This window comes from Dromiciops gliroides, chromosome 2 (assembly GCF_019393635.1).
Source record: "Dromiciops gliroides isolate mDroGli1 chromosome 2, mDroGli1.pri, whole genome shotgun sequence".
NCBI classification, from domain to species: Eukaryota; Metazoa; Chordata; class Mammalia; order Microbiotheria; family Microbiotheriidae; genus Dromiciops; species Dromiciops gliroides.
In genome coordinates this window covers 518,262,959-518,278,891 of record NC_057862.1, presented here as the reverse complement: position 1 = coordinate 518,278,891, position 15,933 = coordinate 518,262,959, and the positions used below count along the sequence as shown (strand labels likewise).

Genomic DNA, 15,933 nt, shown 5'->3' with positions numbered 1-15,933 from the left:
GTATAATATATAATGTTATGTAATATAATCATATAAATTACACACATATGTCTACATAAAGGTATGCATATATACATACATACATGTGTGTGTGCTACCCCCAAGTGTCTCTCAGCCAGATATTCTTAGTTCCCTGAACTGATTTCTTTGACATTTTTATCAGTGTACTCCCTAAATGGTGGCATCTAGAAGTGAATACAATAATCAAGATGGGGTCAGACTAGAACAGCAAGACCATCAACTCCCTTGTCCGAGATGATGTCCAAGATGACAAGAGCTTTTTAGCTGCCAAATCACCACTGATTCCCTACTTAGTAGTGGGTTGAAAGCTTTTTAGTAAATACTTTCTACGAGCCAGGCCTTGTACTAGATGCTTACATAAGTATAAGAGCTTTTTCAAGATTACTGCAAAAACAAAACACAGAACCAATCCCTTGGGCTCTGATGGAATCTAAACCTTTTCCTTTGCCATTTTCCATCGCTAGATCAAACACTGGAGCTGGAAGGCACCTTAAAAAGGTCATCTAGTACAACCCCTCTCAAGGAGGCTCAAAGTTACCTAGGTATAAAATGATAAAGCAAGGATTCAAATTCAGGTCTTGATTCCACAGCCAAGAACTCTCCTCTGTACTTTGCTACAAGCCTAGTCTACCCCAAAGGATGAACCTTGATCTTTGCCCTGGAATTATCTGATTTTAGGGGGCTCTCATTGGGCTGGCTACTTCTAAAACATTTTAAAATCATACTGATTGTTCCATCTCCATCCTTGATGACAAGGGTGTCACTCTCCAGCATATTTACTCAGAGTTGATGTATATCACGTCAAGACTGGTGGTAGGGGAAGCTAGGTGGCGCAGTGGATAGAGCACTGCCCCTGGAGTCAGGAGTACCCAAGTTCAAATCTGGCCTCAGACACTTGACACTAGCTGTGTGACCCTGGGCAAGTCACTTAACCCCAATTGCCTCACCACACACACAAAAAAAAAAGACTGGTCTTTAATAGTTAAGCATTCCCAAGGAAAGATGGAGATTCTAATGGTCATGGATTACATAGCTCTAAGTGTTTCTTTTTCCCATTGGTTCTTGGGAATCATCCCAGGAAATGGCTAAAAGCTAGTGATGGTGCTTGGGCCCAACCCCCACTCTTTTTTTTCCCCATATAAATATTTTATTTTCCAGTTACATTTAGAGATAGTTTTTATAATATTTCTAGTTTTACATTTTTCTCCCTTCCTCTCCTCCCTCCCCCCCTCCCCAAGACAGCAAGTAATCTGCTATAGGTTATATATGTACAATCACATTAAATATATTAGTCATGTCTTCTCATGAAGAATCAGAGCAAAAAAGATAAACCTCAAAAAAGAAAAAACAAAACCCCAATAGAAATAGTATGGTTTGATCTGCATCTAGATTCCAAAGTTTTTGGGTTTTTTTCTTTTGGATTTGGAGAACATTTTTCATCATGAATCCTTTGGAACTATCTTGGACCACTGTATTGCTGAGAAGAATCAAGTCTATCACAGTTGCTCAACACATAACATTGATACTGTGTGTGTACAATGTTCTCCTGGTTCTGCTCATCTCACTCAGCATCAGTTCACACAAGTCCTTCCAGGTTTCTCTGAAATCCACTATTCATCATTTCTTACAGCACAATAGTATTCCATTACATTCATATACCACAACTTGTTCAGCCATTCCCCAATTGATGGGCAACCCCTCAATTTCTAATTCCTTGCTACCACAAAAAGAGCAGCTGTAAATATTTTTGTACATGTGCTGACCCCCACTCTTAGGACCAAGACTCACCCTTCCCCACACTCTAATCCACAGCAGCTAAGCAGATCCTCAGCAGAAACTTCTACATTGGCATTTCCATTAGTATGTACACAGATCCTGTCAGAAATGGCTTCCACAGCTCCAAATGCCTGTAGGAACAAATCCAAACACGAATCCAAGAGAGGCAGAAACCAACAGTGCAAGAAAAACCAAATATAAGTAAGATACTCTTAAGTAAGAATAAGTAAGATAAGTAAGAATCTACCAGTTAGATACTACTTGAGATTCAAGAAAGTCATTCAAGAATTAGTATCTAAGGGTGATAACTGGGCAACCATAATTGTTATCCCATAACCTTACCTATTGTACCTAGACTTTCCTTTGGGAAGCTGTCCTCCTCTATTAGTGCTGAATTTAAGCGGCTTCATTGCTCAGCCATAAAAAGGCCTTCACTTTGGGCAGTAAAGTCCATCTTTCTCTCCCTCCCTATAAATACCAACTTCTTCCTTTCCTGATGCTGGATTTTCCAGGGTTATTGAGGTGTATTTCACCTTTACAAATTTTAAGCATTTTCTTTACACTGACCTTGAGATACATAAGCATTAATTCACCTGAAGCCTCAGTTTCTTCATCTATAGAATGGGAATAACTTGCCTAGGATCATAGCTCTAATAAACCTCAGAGCAGAGACCCAGGTCTCTCCTTACTCCAAGTTTGAAGCAGGTCTGTGGTCTAGTGAGTCCAAGTGTCTTGTTTCTAGCTCCTCATCCTTACCCAGCAAGAGCCGCAGGAACCCTGGTCTCTTATTTCCTTGATGGTTGGACAGTTTGGCCACTGTTCCCGGGCATCAAAGTTTTCTGGTAGCTTCATGCCATCAGCCAACAACATTCTGGTTAAAGAAGACAACTTTGTTTCAAAAGGTCAAATGGGACTGTTCTGCTTCTCTCCAAGTCCCTCAGATTAAGGATGGGAGGGGGGTGAGCATGGGTCTTAAGACTAAACAGGCAATCAGAAACAGGGTGTCAAGGAGGCAACAGTTTGCCTTCTCCTGATCTCATAACCACATCTCATTGGCCCCAGTGTATTCTTGGGCCTGTGTTAGTTTATATGCATAGAGTTAAAAACTTCTGAGACTCAGAAGAATCAAGTTATAGTGGAAATGAAGTAAGTACCTAGATGGAATCTTGGGGCCCCATCCTCTGAATGCGCAAGAAGGTCATGATTCCCCCACCCCTATCTCCTCTCCCTCCCACTGTGCCCTTCCCATGCCTCAATACCTCTGAGGTAGTAGCTTGGCTCCACCCATGAAGGTACCACAGAGTTTCTTTATGTAGCCCATGTCCACATTACGGAAGTTGTGCCCAGCCTAAAACAAAACTCACTGGTCATTACTGAAGAATAGGGGAAAAAAAGTCCCACCCCACAAAGAAACCACATTAACACTTATCACTAAGCTGGTCATGTTAGTTAGCAGTCACTGCTGGGCCACCGAGTTTGTCCCACTGGCAGACAATCATTAGTTGTATATTAACAAAACAAGGTGCCTTTCTCTACCCTGCTTCAATTTTCTGGTAATGAAGAGTCCCATAACTCTTCAATAGCCTAAACTACAGAACTACAGAAACTATAGAAATTTTAAGAGGATATGAAATTTTTATGAGTTAAACCATCATTCTATAGGAAGTTTGTGGGAGACGTTTTACAATCCTGGAGAGAGAGAGGCAATGGGTGGCTGAAGACAGACCAAATGAGGTTATCAGAAAGTGGATGAAAAGAAACTTTTGCAGTCATAATGGCTGAGCAGTGGGACACATAAACTAACTGCTTATGGAAAAAGATTTCTCCAATTTGTTAATAAGCTGGGGTAGGGGCTTGGAGCTAATTGAATGGCAGTTACAATTTTAGTCATAAAGGAGCTTACATAGAGCTCAGATGACCAGGATGAATATTATAAATAAAGCAAAAGCTAAGGAGTAGACCAGACACCATGTGGGCTGTGTGTGAAGATGGTTAATTCTGAAACTTTGCTAATGCAGTTCTTTCCTACTGCCTCCTACAACCTTAAAAGTGTCATTCTGATAGGGTATCTACATAAGCCTTAAATAACTCTTGCATAATAACAGTTTATATTTCCATAGTGCTTTATGGTATTTTTTTTTAAACTACAAAAGTGCTTTTCTCCCAACAGCCTAAGTTTGTTACTACTTGTGAGTTGAACATTCCCAAGACAAACCTGCCATGTAGTATTGAGCTTGTTGACATAGTTGACCATTTCATCTGAAAGAGGAGAAAAGGATGGTCTGCTCCTAGCACTGGTCAGTACAACCAGGCTGCACAGAGTGGCCAAGAGCTGCCACATTTTGAGAAATGAATTCTTGATTTACCTGGAAAGAGAAAAAAATCTCATGAAACCTTTTGTTGTTTGATTTATAAATAAGCCACATCACTTCTAATGTGGGAATAGAATTAGGATAGAGACCCAACAATCTAAAAGTAGTTTGACTTTAGGCAAGACCCCCTTCCCTCTCTTGGCCTCAGCTTCCCCTTTCTGTATCTAAGATCACAGCATCTGGAGAAAGAACTTCAGAGATCATCTGGTCCTTTATTCCATATATTAGGAAACTGCCTGAGGCCTGATTTTTACACTTTAAAATTTATTTATTTATTTATTTTTTTGGCGGGGCAATGAAGGTTAAGTGACTTGCCCAGGGTCACACGGCTAGTAAGTGTTAAGTGTCTGAGCCCAGATTTGAACTCAGGTCCTCCTGAATCCAGGACCAGTGCTCTATCCACTGCGCCACCTAGCTGCCCCTGATTTTTACACTTAAAAAAACACTTTGGCTATGCCAAAGGTCCCATAGGCAGGAAGTTCAAACCCAGGGGTTGACTGCAAATCTGAGATATCTTCTAATGGCTTACCATCTGCTTTGCCACTAGGAAAGGGGGAAAGGGAAAAGCATTTATAAGCACCTACTATGTGCCAGGCATTGTGCTAAGGGCTCTACAAAGATTATTCTCACTATAATCCTGAGATGTATAAGTTATTTTCCTCATTTTATTGCTGTGGAAACTGAGGCAGACAAGAGTTAAGTGACTTGCCCTCATGGCTAATAAGCATCTAATTTTAGATTAGATTTGAAACCGCTCTTATGCCCAGGGATCTACCCACTGGGTATATACCCACTTGCCTATGTCCTCCATTCCCCTGGAAACAAGTCTTCTGACCTAGAAACCCTTGGGGGCTGGACATCAACCTAATCACTGTACCGTTGGGACTTCTGGCCCTTTCCATAAATCTGCCCTGTGGCTAAATTTTTTTTAATGTGTTGCTATTTCCTCTCATTGGATGAGCTCTTTGAGAGTGGGGGGACTGTCTAGCCTTTTCTATTTGTACACACCAAGTGCTTAGTAAATGCCTTTTCATCTATTTTTTCAGCAGGTTCCACACACCCACCTTGAGCAGTCTCTGCCTCTTACAAGACCCGAAAGCCAAGTCAGAATTTCAGAGAAACCAAAACCATGTGTGGCCCCCACCAAGTCCTTTGCAACAATGCTGACTGGCTTCTTGCCAGCTTTACCTGATCTCAGCTGTTGCTCAGGAAGAGATGATTATGTATCAGTTTGCTCTTCACACAGCAGGCTTACTAACAAAGTAACATGATCTGAAAAACCTGGGGCAATTAACATTCTCTGCAGAGTATCTTTGCCTCTGCTCCATTGCTAGGCCCTAGGGTGGTGGCATAAAGCTTCAGGACAGGTCTTCCCAGCCTCTTGCAGTCCCTCTCAGTACCCACTGGCTTTCAGAAAACCTTCCTGCATCACCTATTCAATATTAAAATAAATGTGTTTACTGTGCATAGAGTTTAAAGCTCTTTATATTATTATGTTATTGGATCCCTATAGCAAATCTGTAAGGTAGCTGCTATTATCCCCATTTTATAGACAGGGAAACTGAGGTTGAGGAGGTAAGTCACTTGCCCAGAGTGAAACAGCTAGTAAGGGTCAAAGGCAAGATTAGAAATCAGCTTCTATTCATTGTGCCACAAGTATAATTTGAGGAGAATACTGAAAACTGTGCAATTAATTAAATGACCAAGCTGAGCCCAGAAGAATTAGAATTAGACTTTGTTGATGACCAGGTTAATTTGGCTTACCTGCCCTCCCCCTTAAATCTGATTGAAAGTAATGGCTCAGGGGCAGCTAGGTGGCACAGTGGATAAAGCACTGGCCCTGGATTCAGGAGGACCTGAGTTCAAATGTGGTCTCAGACACTTGACACTTACTAGCTGTGTGACCTTGGGCAAGTCACTTAACCTTCATTGCCCTGCCCAAAAAAAAAAAAAGGGAAGGAAAGAAAGGAAAGAAAAGAAAGAAAGAAGAGAAAAGAAAGAAAGGAAGGAAGAAAGAAAGCCTGGAACTGAGGATAGCCCAGCCTTGCAAACAAAAACTGGCACAACTGGTTACTTATTAACTAAGTGCCAAATTCTCTGGCCTTCAATTTTCTTGAGTGTAAAATGAGGGGTTGGATGGGCTAGATTCTCTCTGAGGTGCTTTCCAGAAATCTATTCACGTGTAGAATCCTACAGGAGGTAACTGGAGTCCGATGATTCAGCCAGTCACAGAAGTGAGATCTGAAATTTGAACCCAGGACCTTTGACCCCAAAGCCATTTCTTTTTTCTGTTGTACTACACTGGCCTCCTCTATTCCCCTAGGAGACTGGGTCAAAACCTTATCAACTTTATCTCCTCCAATGTCTAGCAAATGTTCAAGCAGATCCTTAATAACTCAATCATGAAACAAACATTAAGTACCTACTATGTGCCAGGCAGGCATCTAAAGCTGGGCCTGGAGTCAGAAATTTGACCACAGGGAAGAAAATGGCAAAGCACTCTGGTATCTCTGCCTAGAAAAGCCCAAATGGGGTCATGAAGAGCCAGACACAACTGAAATGACAGAACATGTGCCAGACACTATGCTAAGTGTTGGAGATACAAAAGGAGGCAAAAGACAATCCCAATCTTCAATGAACCTTACAATCTAATGGTGGGGGGGGGGGGGGAGAAGATATAAAGCAAGAAAATATATCTGATTGAGCCAGATACAGGATAAAAAGTAAATAATTAGTAAAGAGGGCAGCTAGGTGGTGAAAATTTGACCTTAGATACTTACTAGCTGTGTAACCCTGGGCAAGTCACTTAATCCTGTTTGCCTCAGTTTCCTCATCTGTAAATGAGCTGGAGAAGGAAACAAACCACTCCAGCCAAGAAAACTCGAAATGGGGTAACAGGGGGCAACTAGGTGGCACGGTGGATAAAGCACTGGCCCTGGATTCAGGAAGACCTGAGTTCAAATCTGGCCTCAGACACTTAACACTTGGGGGGGGTGGGTGGGCAATGAGGGCTAAGTGACTTGCCCAGGGTCACACAGCTAGTAAGTGTCAAATGTCTGAGGCCAGATTTGAACTCAGGTCCTCCTGAATCCAGGGCCTGTGCTTTATCCACTGCGCCACCTAGCCGCCCCCCAGACACTTAACACTTACTAGCTATGTGACCCTGGGCAAATCATTTAACCCTCATTGTCCTGCAAAAAAATAAAATTTAAAAAGTTTTTAAAAAGAAATGGGGTCACAAAGAGTAGGACACTACTGAAATGATGGAACAATAGGAGGCACTAGAATTAAAAGGGGTTGGATATATAATTTATATCATATTGCTGAGAGTTGGTGGGAAAGAGATTTTGGATTTTTAAATGAATGTCAAAATTTTTTTAAAAAAAGAAGGGATTGGGAGCAGCTAGGTAGTGCAGTGGATAGAGCACCGGCCTTGGATTCAGGAGGACCTGAGTTCAAATTCAGCCTCAGACCCTTGACACTTACTAGCTGTGTGACCCTGGGCAAGTCACTTAACCTCAATTACCTCACCCCGCCCCCCAAAAAAAGAAGGGATTTTGGGAAAAGATTTTAATTGGGACTTAAAGGAAGTCAGGGAGGTCAGTAGTTGAGCAGATGAGGGAGACGGTTCAGCCCAGTTGTTTTGCTCCAGGTATTATGGTAACAGTCTATGGGAAATGGGTCCCAAGGCCTCTGCTGACTAAGCAGTGACTGGAAGTCATGAGGTCTCTATTGCTGATTCACAGTGTGACCTCTTTTGCAAGTCACCCCGCCCCTCCAATAGGGGAGATGGAGGGTAGGGGAAGAGACTGACCTTTGGCCAGGCCCTAGGTACTTAAACCTGAATCTGGGTGTCAGTTCACAGGAGAAAAATGCTTGGCTCATAAGCTCTAAAGCTTATTAAGACAGTTAATGTGCACTGACTCTTTTTTTCCCCTACAAGAAACTTCCCAGAACTGAGACTTAAGTCATCCCCCACCCCCAGTCTGAGAGGTTGTTTCATTTTCCTAGTCAGGTGCTAAAGGCGCTGATGTTGTGACAAAGGTCATGTCCAAAAAACCTGGCAGCATTTTATATGGTAAACAGCAGCGATCATAGTAATCAAGCCTATCTTCCCCCACTGACTAAAGTCTGAAATACCCCACAATGACTTCCTCATTTAGAAGTGAGAGTTCAAAATCATATTACCCATGCCCAATCCCTAGTGTCTAAGACTCATGTCTGTAAAATGGTAAGGGGGCCAGCTAGGTGACGTACTGGATAGAATGCTGAGCCTAGCATCAGGAAGACTCCCTCATCTTTGTGAGTTTTAAATCTGGCCTCATACACTTGTTAGCTGTGTAACCCTGGGCAAGTCGATTAACCCTCGCACTGCTCCGAGAGAGACAGAGAGAGACAGCGAGACAGCGAGACGGCGAGACGGCGAGACGGCGCGAGACGGCGAGACGGCGCGAGACGGAGAGAGACGGCGCGAGACGGAGAGAGACGGCGAGACGGAGAGAGACGGCGAGACGGAGAGAGACGGCGAGACGGAGAGAGACGGCGAGAGCGCGAGACGGAGAGAGACGGCGAGACGGAGAGAGACGGCGAGAGCGCGAGACGGAGAGAGACGGCGAGAGCGCGAGACGGAGAGAGACGGCGAGAGCGCGAGACGGAGAGAGACGGCGAGAGCGCGAGACGGAGAGAGAGAGCGAGAGCGCGAGACGGAGAGAGAGAGCGAGAGCGCGAGACGGAGAGAGAGAGCGAGAGCGCGAGACGGAGAGAGAGAGCGAGAGCGCGAGACGGAGAGAGCGAGAGCGCGAGACGGAGAGAGCGAGAGCGCGAGACGGAGAGAGAGAGAGCGCGCGAGACGGAGAGAGAGAGAGCGCGCGAGACGGAGAGAGAGAGCGAGAGCGCGAGACGGAGAGAGAGAGAGCGCGCGAGACGGAGAGAGAGAGAGCGCGCGAGACGGAGAGAGAGAGAGCGCGCGAGACGGAGAGAGAGAGAGCGCGCGAGACGGAGAGAGAGAGAGCGCGCGAGACGGAGAAAGAGAGAGAGCGAGCGCGCGAGACGGAGAAAGAGAGAGAGCGAGCGCGCGAGACGGAGAGAGAGAGAGCGAGAGCGCGAGACGGAGAGAGAGAGAGAGAGCGAGAGCGCGAGACGGAGAGAGAGAGAGAGAGCGAGAGCGCGAGACGGAGAGCGAGAGCGCGAGGCGGAGAGAGAGCGCGAGGCGGAGAGAGAGCGCGAGGCGGAGAGAGAGCGCGAGGCGGAGAGAGAGCGCGAGGCGGAGAGAGAGAGCGCGCGAGGCGGGGAGAGAGAGAGAGAGAGAGCGCGAGGCGGAGAGAGAGAGCGCGAGGCGGAGAGAGAGAGAGAGAGCGCGAGGCGGAGAGAGAGAGAGAGAGAGAGAGAGAGCGCGCGAGGCGGAGAGAGAGAGAGAGCGCGCGCGAGACGGGGAGAGAGAGAGAGCGCGAGACGGAGAGAGAGAGAGAGAGAGAGAGAGAGAGAGAGAGAGCGAGCGAGCACTGGCTAGCTGGTGCTGGTCACTAGAGACCCATTTGCCCAGTGGTGCAGTGACAGAACACTGGGCCTGGAGTCAGTAAGACCACCAAATCCAGCCTGAAATACATAACACAACCTGCCTCCCAGGGTTTTTGTGAGAATTTTACTACATGTTCTCTGAACTCCTCTCACTTGGGTAGAACTTCTTACTCCTAAAGTCTTCTTAGCCATTAAGAAATGTTATCCCCTCAGGGATGCCCTTAACATCCACTGAAACCAGGTTTTTTGTATGATTTCTTGTGGGAGCAAGGGGTAAATGGATTTCCCAGGTCTTCCTTCCTGGGAAGGGCACCTATAGGTAAGACCCCAGAGTGGGTGCAGGCCTATTCCTGATAAGTGATGTTGTTCAGTTGCTTTTCCAATCATGTCTAACTCTTTATACCCCCATTTGGGGTTTACTGGAGTGGTTTGTCATTTCCTTCTCCAGCTCATTTTAAAATTGAATTTCCCAAGCAATTCCGGGAATTGGATTCCTTCTCCAGGAAAGGACAGGCAATTATTTCCATAGACACAAAAACCATTATCACTCAACTGGGGCAAACAGGGGTTAAGTGTCTTACCCAGGGTCACACAGCTAGTTAAGTGCCTAAGACCAAATTGGAACTCGGGAAACTGAGTCTTCCTGACTCCAGACCTGGAGGCTCTATTATTCACTGTGCCACTTAGCTGCCCTCGATAGTAAAAGGGATGGAGGAGTAAAGTGTGAAGGAACCTGAGGGATCATCGAATCCAATCCCTTCCTTTTCCAAATAAGCAATTAAGCCCGAGGTCACATAGGTAAGTAAGTAGCACGGGCAGGATTTAAACCTAGATCCTTATACTCCGAATCTGAATAGCATTTCTAAAGTCCTGAGGTTTACAAGTCAGGCTGGATGTTTGCCCTTTGTGAAATTCTTTTCCTCTTTAGGATTCTGATTTTTTTTTTTTTTTGGTAAAGTAAGACTATCATACTAGAAATCTCCTAAATCTCTATAATCTGCCAGCGCCAACATTCCTTTTCTTAGATCATATTTGTGATTTTATTTTATATAGAAAGCTCCAGGTGAGGCAACACCTCTGTCCTCCCAAGGTAGACTACTACTGGATCTACCAATTGAAGAGTCTTAGCTCAGGCACTAAGAAATTAAGTGATTTGCCCAGAGTCACACCATTATTGGGTCAGGTGAAACTTGAACTCCATTCATCACACTGACACTAGGCTGGTTTTCAGGTTAATTCAATGAATTTAGGGAAGCAAAAGACAAACAAGGCAGGTTAACAGCTACAGATTTAAGTTCTGAGCTAACCTAACACCAGTCACTTGTAAAGTACAAAAAGAAGGTCGATCAAAGTGTTATTTTTCCTCTCCATGCTCCAGTTCCAACTATGTCAAGAAGCCAACCAAGAGCTTCAGTGGATGGGTGTTACAATAATAAAGATCAGCCTAGTGAGTGAGTCGTGTGAGAAAATTAAAATCAGTTGTGTCAGGGCTCTGTAATATTACTTACTCCTTACCTCCTTCCCATCTCTTCCCCTGAAGAGATGACTCTGCCTGTCACATAACCTAACAATGCAGGTCTGCTCTGTCACCCTTCTATTTAAGGTACAGTGGCTCCTCTTCACCTCTAAGACTAAAGAGAAAATTTTCTGCTTGACATTCAAAACCCTTCATGTTCCCCCTACCATCACCTTTCCAATCATCTTATACCTTATGCCTCCCCACACACTCTTTAATGCAGAGACATTAGCTTCCTTGTTGTTTCAGTCATGTCTGACTCTGTGACCCCTTTTAGGATTTTCTTGGCAAAGATACTTGGAGGGGTTTGCCATTACTTTCTCTAGCTCATTTCACAGATGAGGAACTGAAGTAAATAGGGTTAAGTGACATGCCCAGGGTCACACAGCTTGTGTCTGAGGTCAGATTTGAACTTCTATGTAGGAGTTTTCCTGATTCTAAGCCCAGTGCTCTACCCACTGTTATTACCTAGCTGCTTCTTCACTCCATCTCCTAATGCTGGACACATTTTCTTGTCTGTCCCTCTTCCTCCTCATTTCTACCTCCTGGCTTCTCTGGCTTTCTTCATGTCACAGCTAAAACCCCACCTTCTAGCCTTTCCTCATCCCTCAATTCTACCACCTTCTCTCTGTTGATTATTTCCAATTTATTCCATAGATAGCTTATCTGTACAGTTATTTGCACGTTGTCTCCCTCATAAGTTTGTGAGCTCCCTGAGAGCAGGGACTATCACCTTTCTATCCCCAGTGCTTAGCACAGTGACAGGCACATGGTAGATGCTTAATTTAAAAAATGCCTAATAAATTAACAAAAATAACGAACAAAAACTGATCAAGTTATCTTTCGCAAAGATGCCAAATCAGCAACTCCCTCAGGCTTTTGGTGGTCTTGAATGCCTGCCTGTAGGATAAAAACACAAAACTTCTGCATCTGGTATTTCTGGCCTTTGACAACCTGCATTCCACTATCTTTCCAACCTTATTTGTTATACCAGGCAAACTAGCCAAAATGAATTACAAGAACTTCCAACCAAATTGGGGACAAATCTCTCATTTCTACTTTGTAGAAGAGTCTTCCTTTAGGCCAGCTCAGAGGCCACCTCCCAACTATAAAAGTCCTTTTAGATTTCCATGGGATTTATTCTTCGGGCCTTTCAATTCTACTTTGTATCTGCATACAGTACAGAGTTGTTAGCTCCTTGAAGGTAGGGACCAGTTTTAATCTGTTTCCTCAGGGCTGGGGAATGTTGGGATGTTTTAAACTTAGAATATTGGATTGAAAAGTAGTATTTTGCTTGCCTATGCTTATAAGGCAAATTGGAAGTGATGAATGCAAAAGAAAAAAAGCATCATCAAAACATTTAAAAGATACAAAGAAAAAAATTCAGAAGGCCACAAACAGAAATTTTGTTCACCTTTTAAATTTAATAATATTTTAAAACAAAATGATGGAAGTTTATGATTTTGTATACAATCACTTAAAAATTATTTTTGCATATAAAGTTCATAAGATTAAAAGTCCCCCCACCCCTGCCCACCCCAAAGGCATGGCTCTTACTAGTTGGAGGCCATATGGGTGGGGCAAATTATAAAGCAAAGACAAAGAGCTCAAAACAATCATGGAAACTGTCCAGGAGGCAGACACACAAAAACATTGAATGCATGCCTGGTTATAGCTTTATACTACTGTAGTCTAAAAGGGTCCCCCTTTGGTACCTCTGAACTGCACAATCATTAAATAGCTATAGTAGGTATAGTAGAAACACCCAACCAACCAGGAGGTCAAAACAGTTTGTAGTCCTGTCTCTGTTACTAGCTCTGCAAGGCATTCCTGGGGCTCAGTAACTCAGACTCAAGATTTTCTAAATTGTCCAAGAGGATCACTAAGATGTCTAAGATCCTTTGGCGCTTCAGAGGGAGCAAGGTGTCTCAGCTTGGAAGATGTCACTAGGGCCAGGATAGGAGCTAGCCCAGACCAGCTGATGCAATGAAGGAGAGGACATTTCTAGGCTTCCTTTAACATATCCTGTCCATTCTCCATGCAGAGGAAAAGATGAAAGCCTTTATCAGATTTTTTAAAAGGCTGCAGAAACTGCTTTCACAGCATTAAATAGAACTTTAAGCCACCCACCTCATAACCATTCTTAATTAGCACCTAAGTTCCTAAGCCTTTTATTTGCTGGGACCCAGCCACACCAGAGTTCTCATTATTCTGAAATGATCGGCCAGACTTAGCTGGTTCTCCTATAACTTCACCCCCACGATCCAAGTCAGGACAGGAAGGGGCCTTGGTGGTGGCTGAGTCTATAATTTGGCCCCACCAGTCTGTTCCTTAGAACCAAATTCTCTCCCAACCAAATGAATTATACTAGCTATGTAAATCTCATTTAAATCATGGTTGTGAAAACTCAATTTTTTTCTTTTCTTTTAAAATTTCAAACTTCAAAATAAAATAAACACTTCAATATGAAAAAGCTGAAGAGAAGGAAGATTGCACATGAAACCCTGATTCTGATATTCAGCCTGACTTTTCCTTATAAGTGAAGGTACAGTTTTCAAAGTGGTTCTGCTTGTACGTTTCCTTCTGTTCTTAAGTGCAACAAAAAAGCTTCATGTCTGCATCTGTCTCTGTCTCTGTCTCTGTCTCTGTCTCTCTCAAGTCTGGCACTAGCCTTCCTCCCACCTACTTCTCCATGGCGGAAAGGGGACCCTTGTGACAAACATACAGTCGAGCAAAATCAATTCCCACATTGGTCTGCCTGATAATGTATGTGGTCTTACTCTACATTTTGAGTTTCTAAACCATATTGGCAGTGGGGGCTGATGGGAAATGTAGTTTTTCCTTATGTTGAAGGAAGGATAAACTGAAGGGCAGAACACAAGCCAGTAGTGGGAGCTGATTGCAAGTGAAGGATGCTGCTACCCTGAATTGAGCAGCTGAAGCTTCGACTGACTTCCTGATCTTCCTGGACATAGCTCTCTGTATGCCTGCCTTGCCATACTGTAGGACTTGGTGAATCTGGCACCCTTCTAGTACTCCCCCCTCCCACCCCCAGTTCATGCTGTCTGTACACGATTTGGATACCCCTGCTCTTTATAAAGGGGGAGAGCATAAAAAGGAACCTGTGAGGAACAAAGTGAGGCCTACCTACTACAAAAAGAAGGCTTCGGCCCTATCCTTTCTGTAAGGTGGCTAAACACATTCATTAGGTCTCTGGAATCCTGGTTCATCATTTCATTGGCCAGAATTCTTTAGTCTTTCAAAGGTATTTTTCTTCGAAATGGCATTGTTGTTATAAAAATTATCCTTTGGGTTCTTTTCATTTTACTTTGGATCAGTTCACACAAATTTCCCCAGGATTATCTGCATCTGTCCTTTTTGTCATTTCTTATGTCACAATACTGCTTTAGATATACATCTATCATAACTTGGTTGGTTATTCCAGGTGTCAACTTTTGTCCAGGTCTATAATTTCACTGGCTAAGCTAATTCAAAGGGTGTTATGTCTTTTTGCAGCTGCCTGGAACACAAAAAGGTTAGATGAATTGCCCAAGGCCACAAGGCCAGTATGTATCAGCAGTAGGACTTAAATCCAGGTCTCTTGAGGCCATATTTTCCCCCTGTACCTCAATGCCTTGGAATCTTAAGATTATTTCTGAAAATAAAATGGGAACTAAAGGAAGTCCCTGGTTGTTACAGAACCTGTCAAATAAATTAGGAACTAACAGTCACTTTACAGATGTGTGACCCTGGACAAGTCTTTCTGAGCTTCAATTTCTTTGTAAGATGTGAATGAGTGCAGCTAGGTGGCGCAGTGGATAAAGCACTGGCCCTGGATTCAGGAAGACCCCAGTTCAAATATGACCTCAGATACCTGACACTCACTAGCTGTGTGACCCTGAGCAAGTCACTTAACCCTTGCTGCCCAGCAAAAAAAAAAAAAAAAGTGAATGAGATACCTAAAAATATCAAGCTACCTCATGGCATTACTGAAAGGATAAAATGAGAACTTATGAAATGCTTTGCGGTCCTTAAAGCACCAAATAAAAATTGGCTACTCTAATAATGAAGCGTTTCATATATTGTTTTTTCATTTGATCTTCAAAACCCTGTGTGGTTAAGAGCAGGTTTTATTAGTCCCATTTACATAGGAAATCTTTTCTCAGAGGACTCTTCAAACAGACAGAAAGGGCCAGGGGCAGGATTCAAGCCTCATCATAGTGCCAAACCTGGTGCACTTCCGGCCATACTGAGTGAGACAAAAGCTTCTGTCCGTGAGTCCTGAAGGAAGTCTCAATAGACCCCATCCCTTTACGACCTGTGCCTCTGATGTTTAGCCTTGCTTTCCCCACTCATTCTGGCTCTAGACCACATTCTCATTTATGAATTTGAAAAACATTAAATGAGAGACAAAAGAGCCCAGCCAGAGTCAGAAGATGGACATTCAAATACAGCCTGACACTTACTAGCTGGGTAACCAAGCTTGGGTGTTGGGTCTTGGGTGTCCAAGACCAAGTTACAGAGCAGGTTCTGAGTCATTTTAGTAGAACTTCTTACTTGGGTGAATTGTCATTCCAGTGAAATTGCAGATCCAGGAAAAGGCCAGTGTGCCACAGACTGTGCTGGAGCTAAGATTGCCAGTCATTAGGACCTACTTCACCACACTGAGATGCAGGTGGTGCAAAAATTATCACTTTTTCCAGTTGAGGAGAAAGAGGGAGATGACTTGCC

The 15,933-nt window shown here is 43.7% G+C and overlaps 1 protein-coding gene across 1 annotated transcript in view; it reads right to left on the bottom strand.

Moving 5' to 3' along the window:
- Positions 1-15,933, bottom strand: part of CTSB (cathepsin B) — a 28,963-nt gene that overhangs the window by 5,468 nt on the left and 7,562 nt on the right. The window contains exons 2-5 of the mRNA XM_043984406.1: positions 4,013-4,163; positions 3,057-3,145; positions 2,554-2,668; positions 1,810-1,928 (exon numbers count right to left, since the gene is read on the bottom strand). Of these exons, the coding sequence (XP_043840341.1) occupies positions 1,810-1,928; positions 2,554-2,668; positions 3,057-3,145; positions 4,013-4,138 (449 nt within the window). The 5' untranslated portion in view covers positions 4,139-4,163. The remainder of the gene's footprint in view (positions 1-1,809; positions 1,929-2,553; positions 2,669-3,056; positions 3,146-4,012; positions 4,164-15,933) is intronic.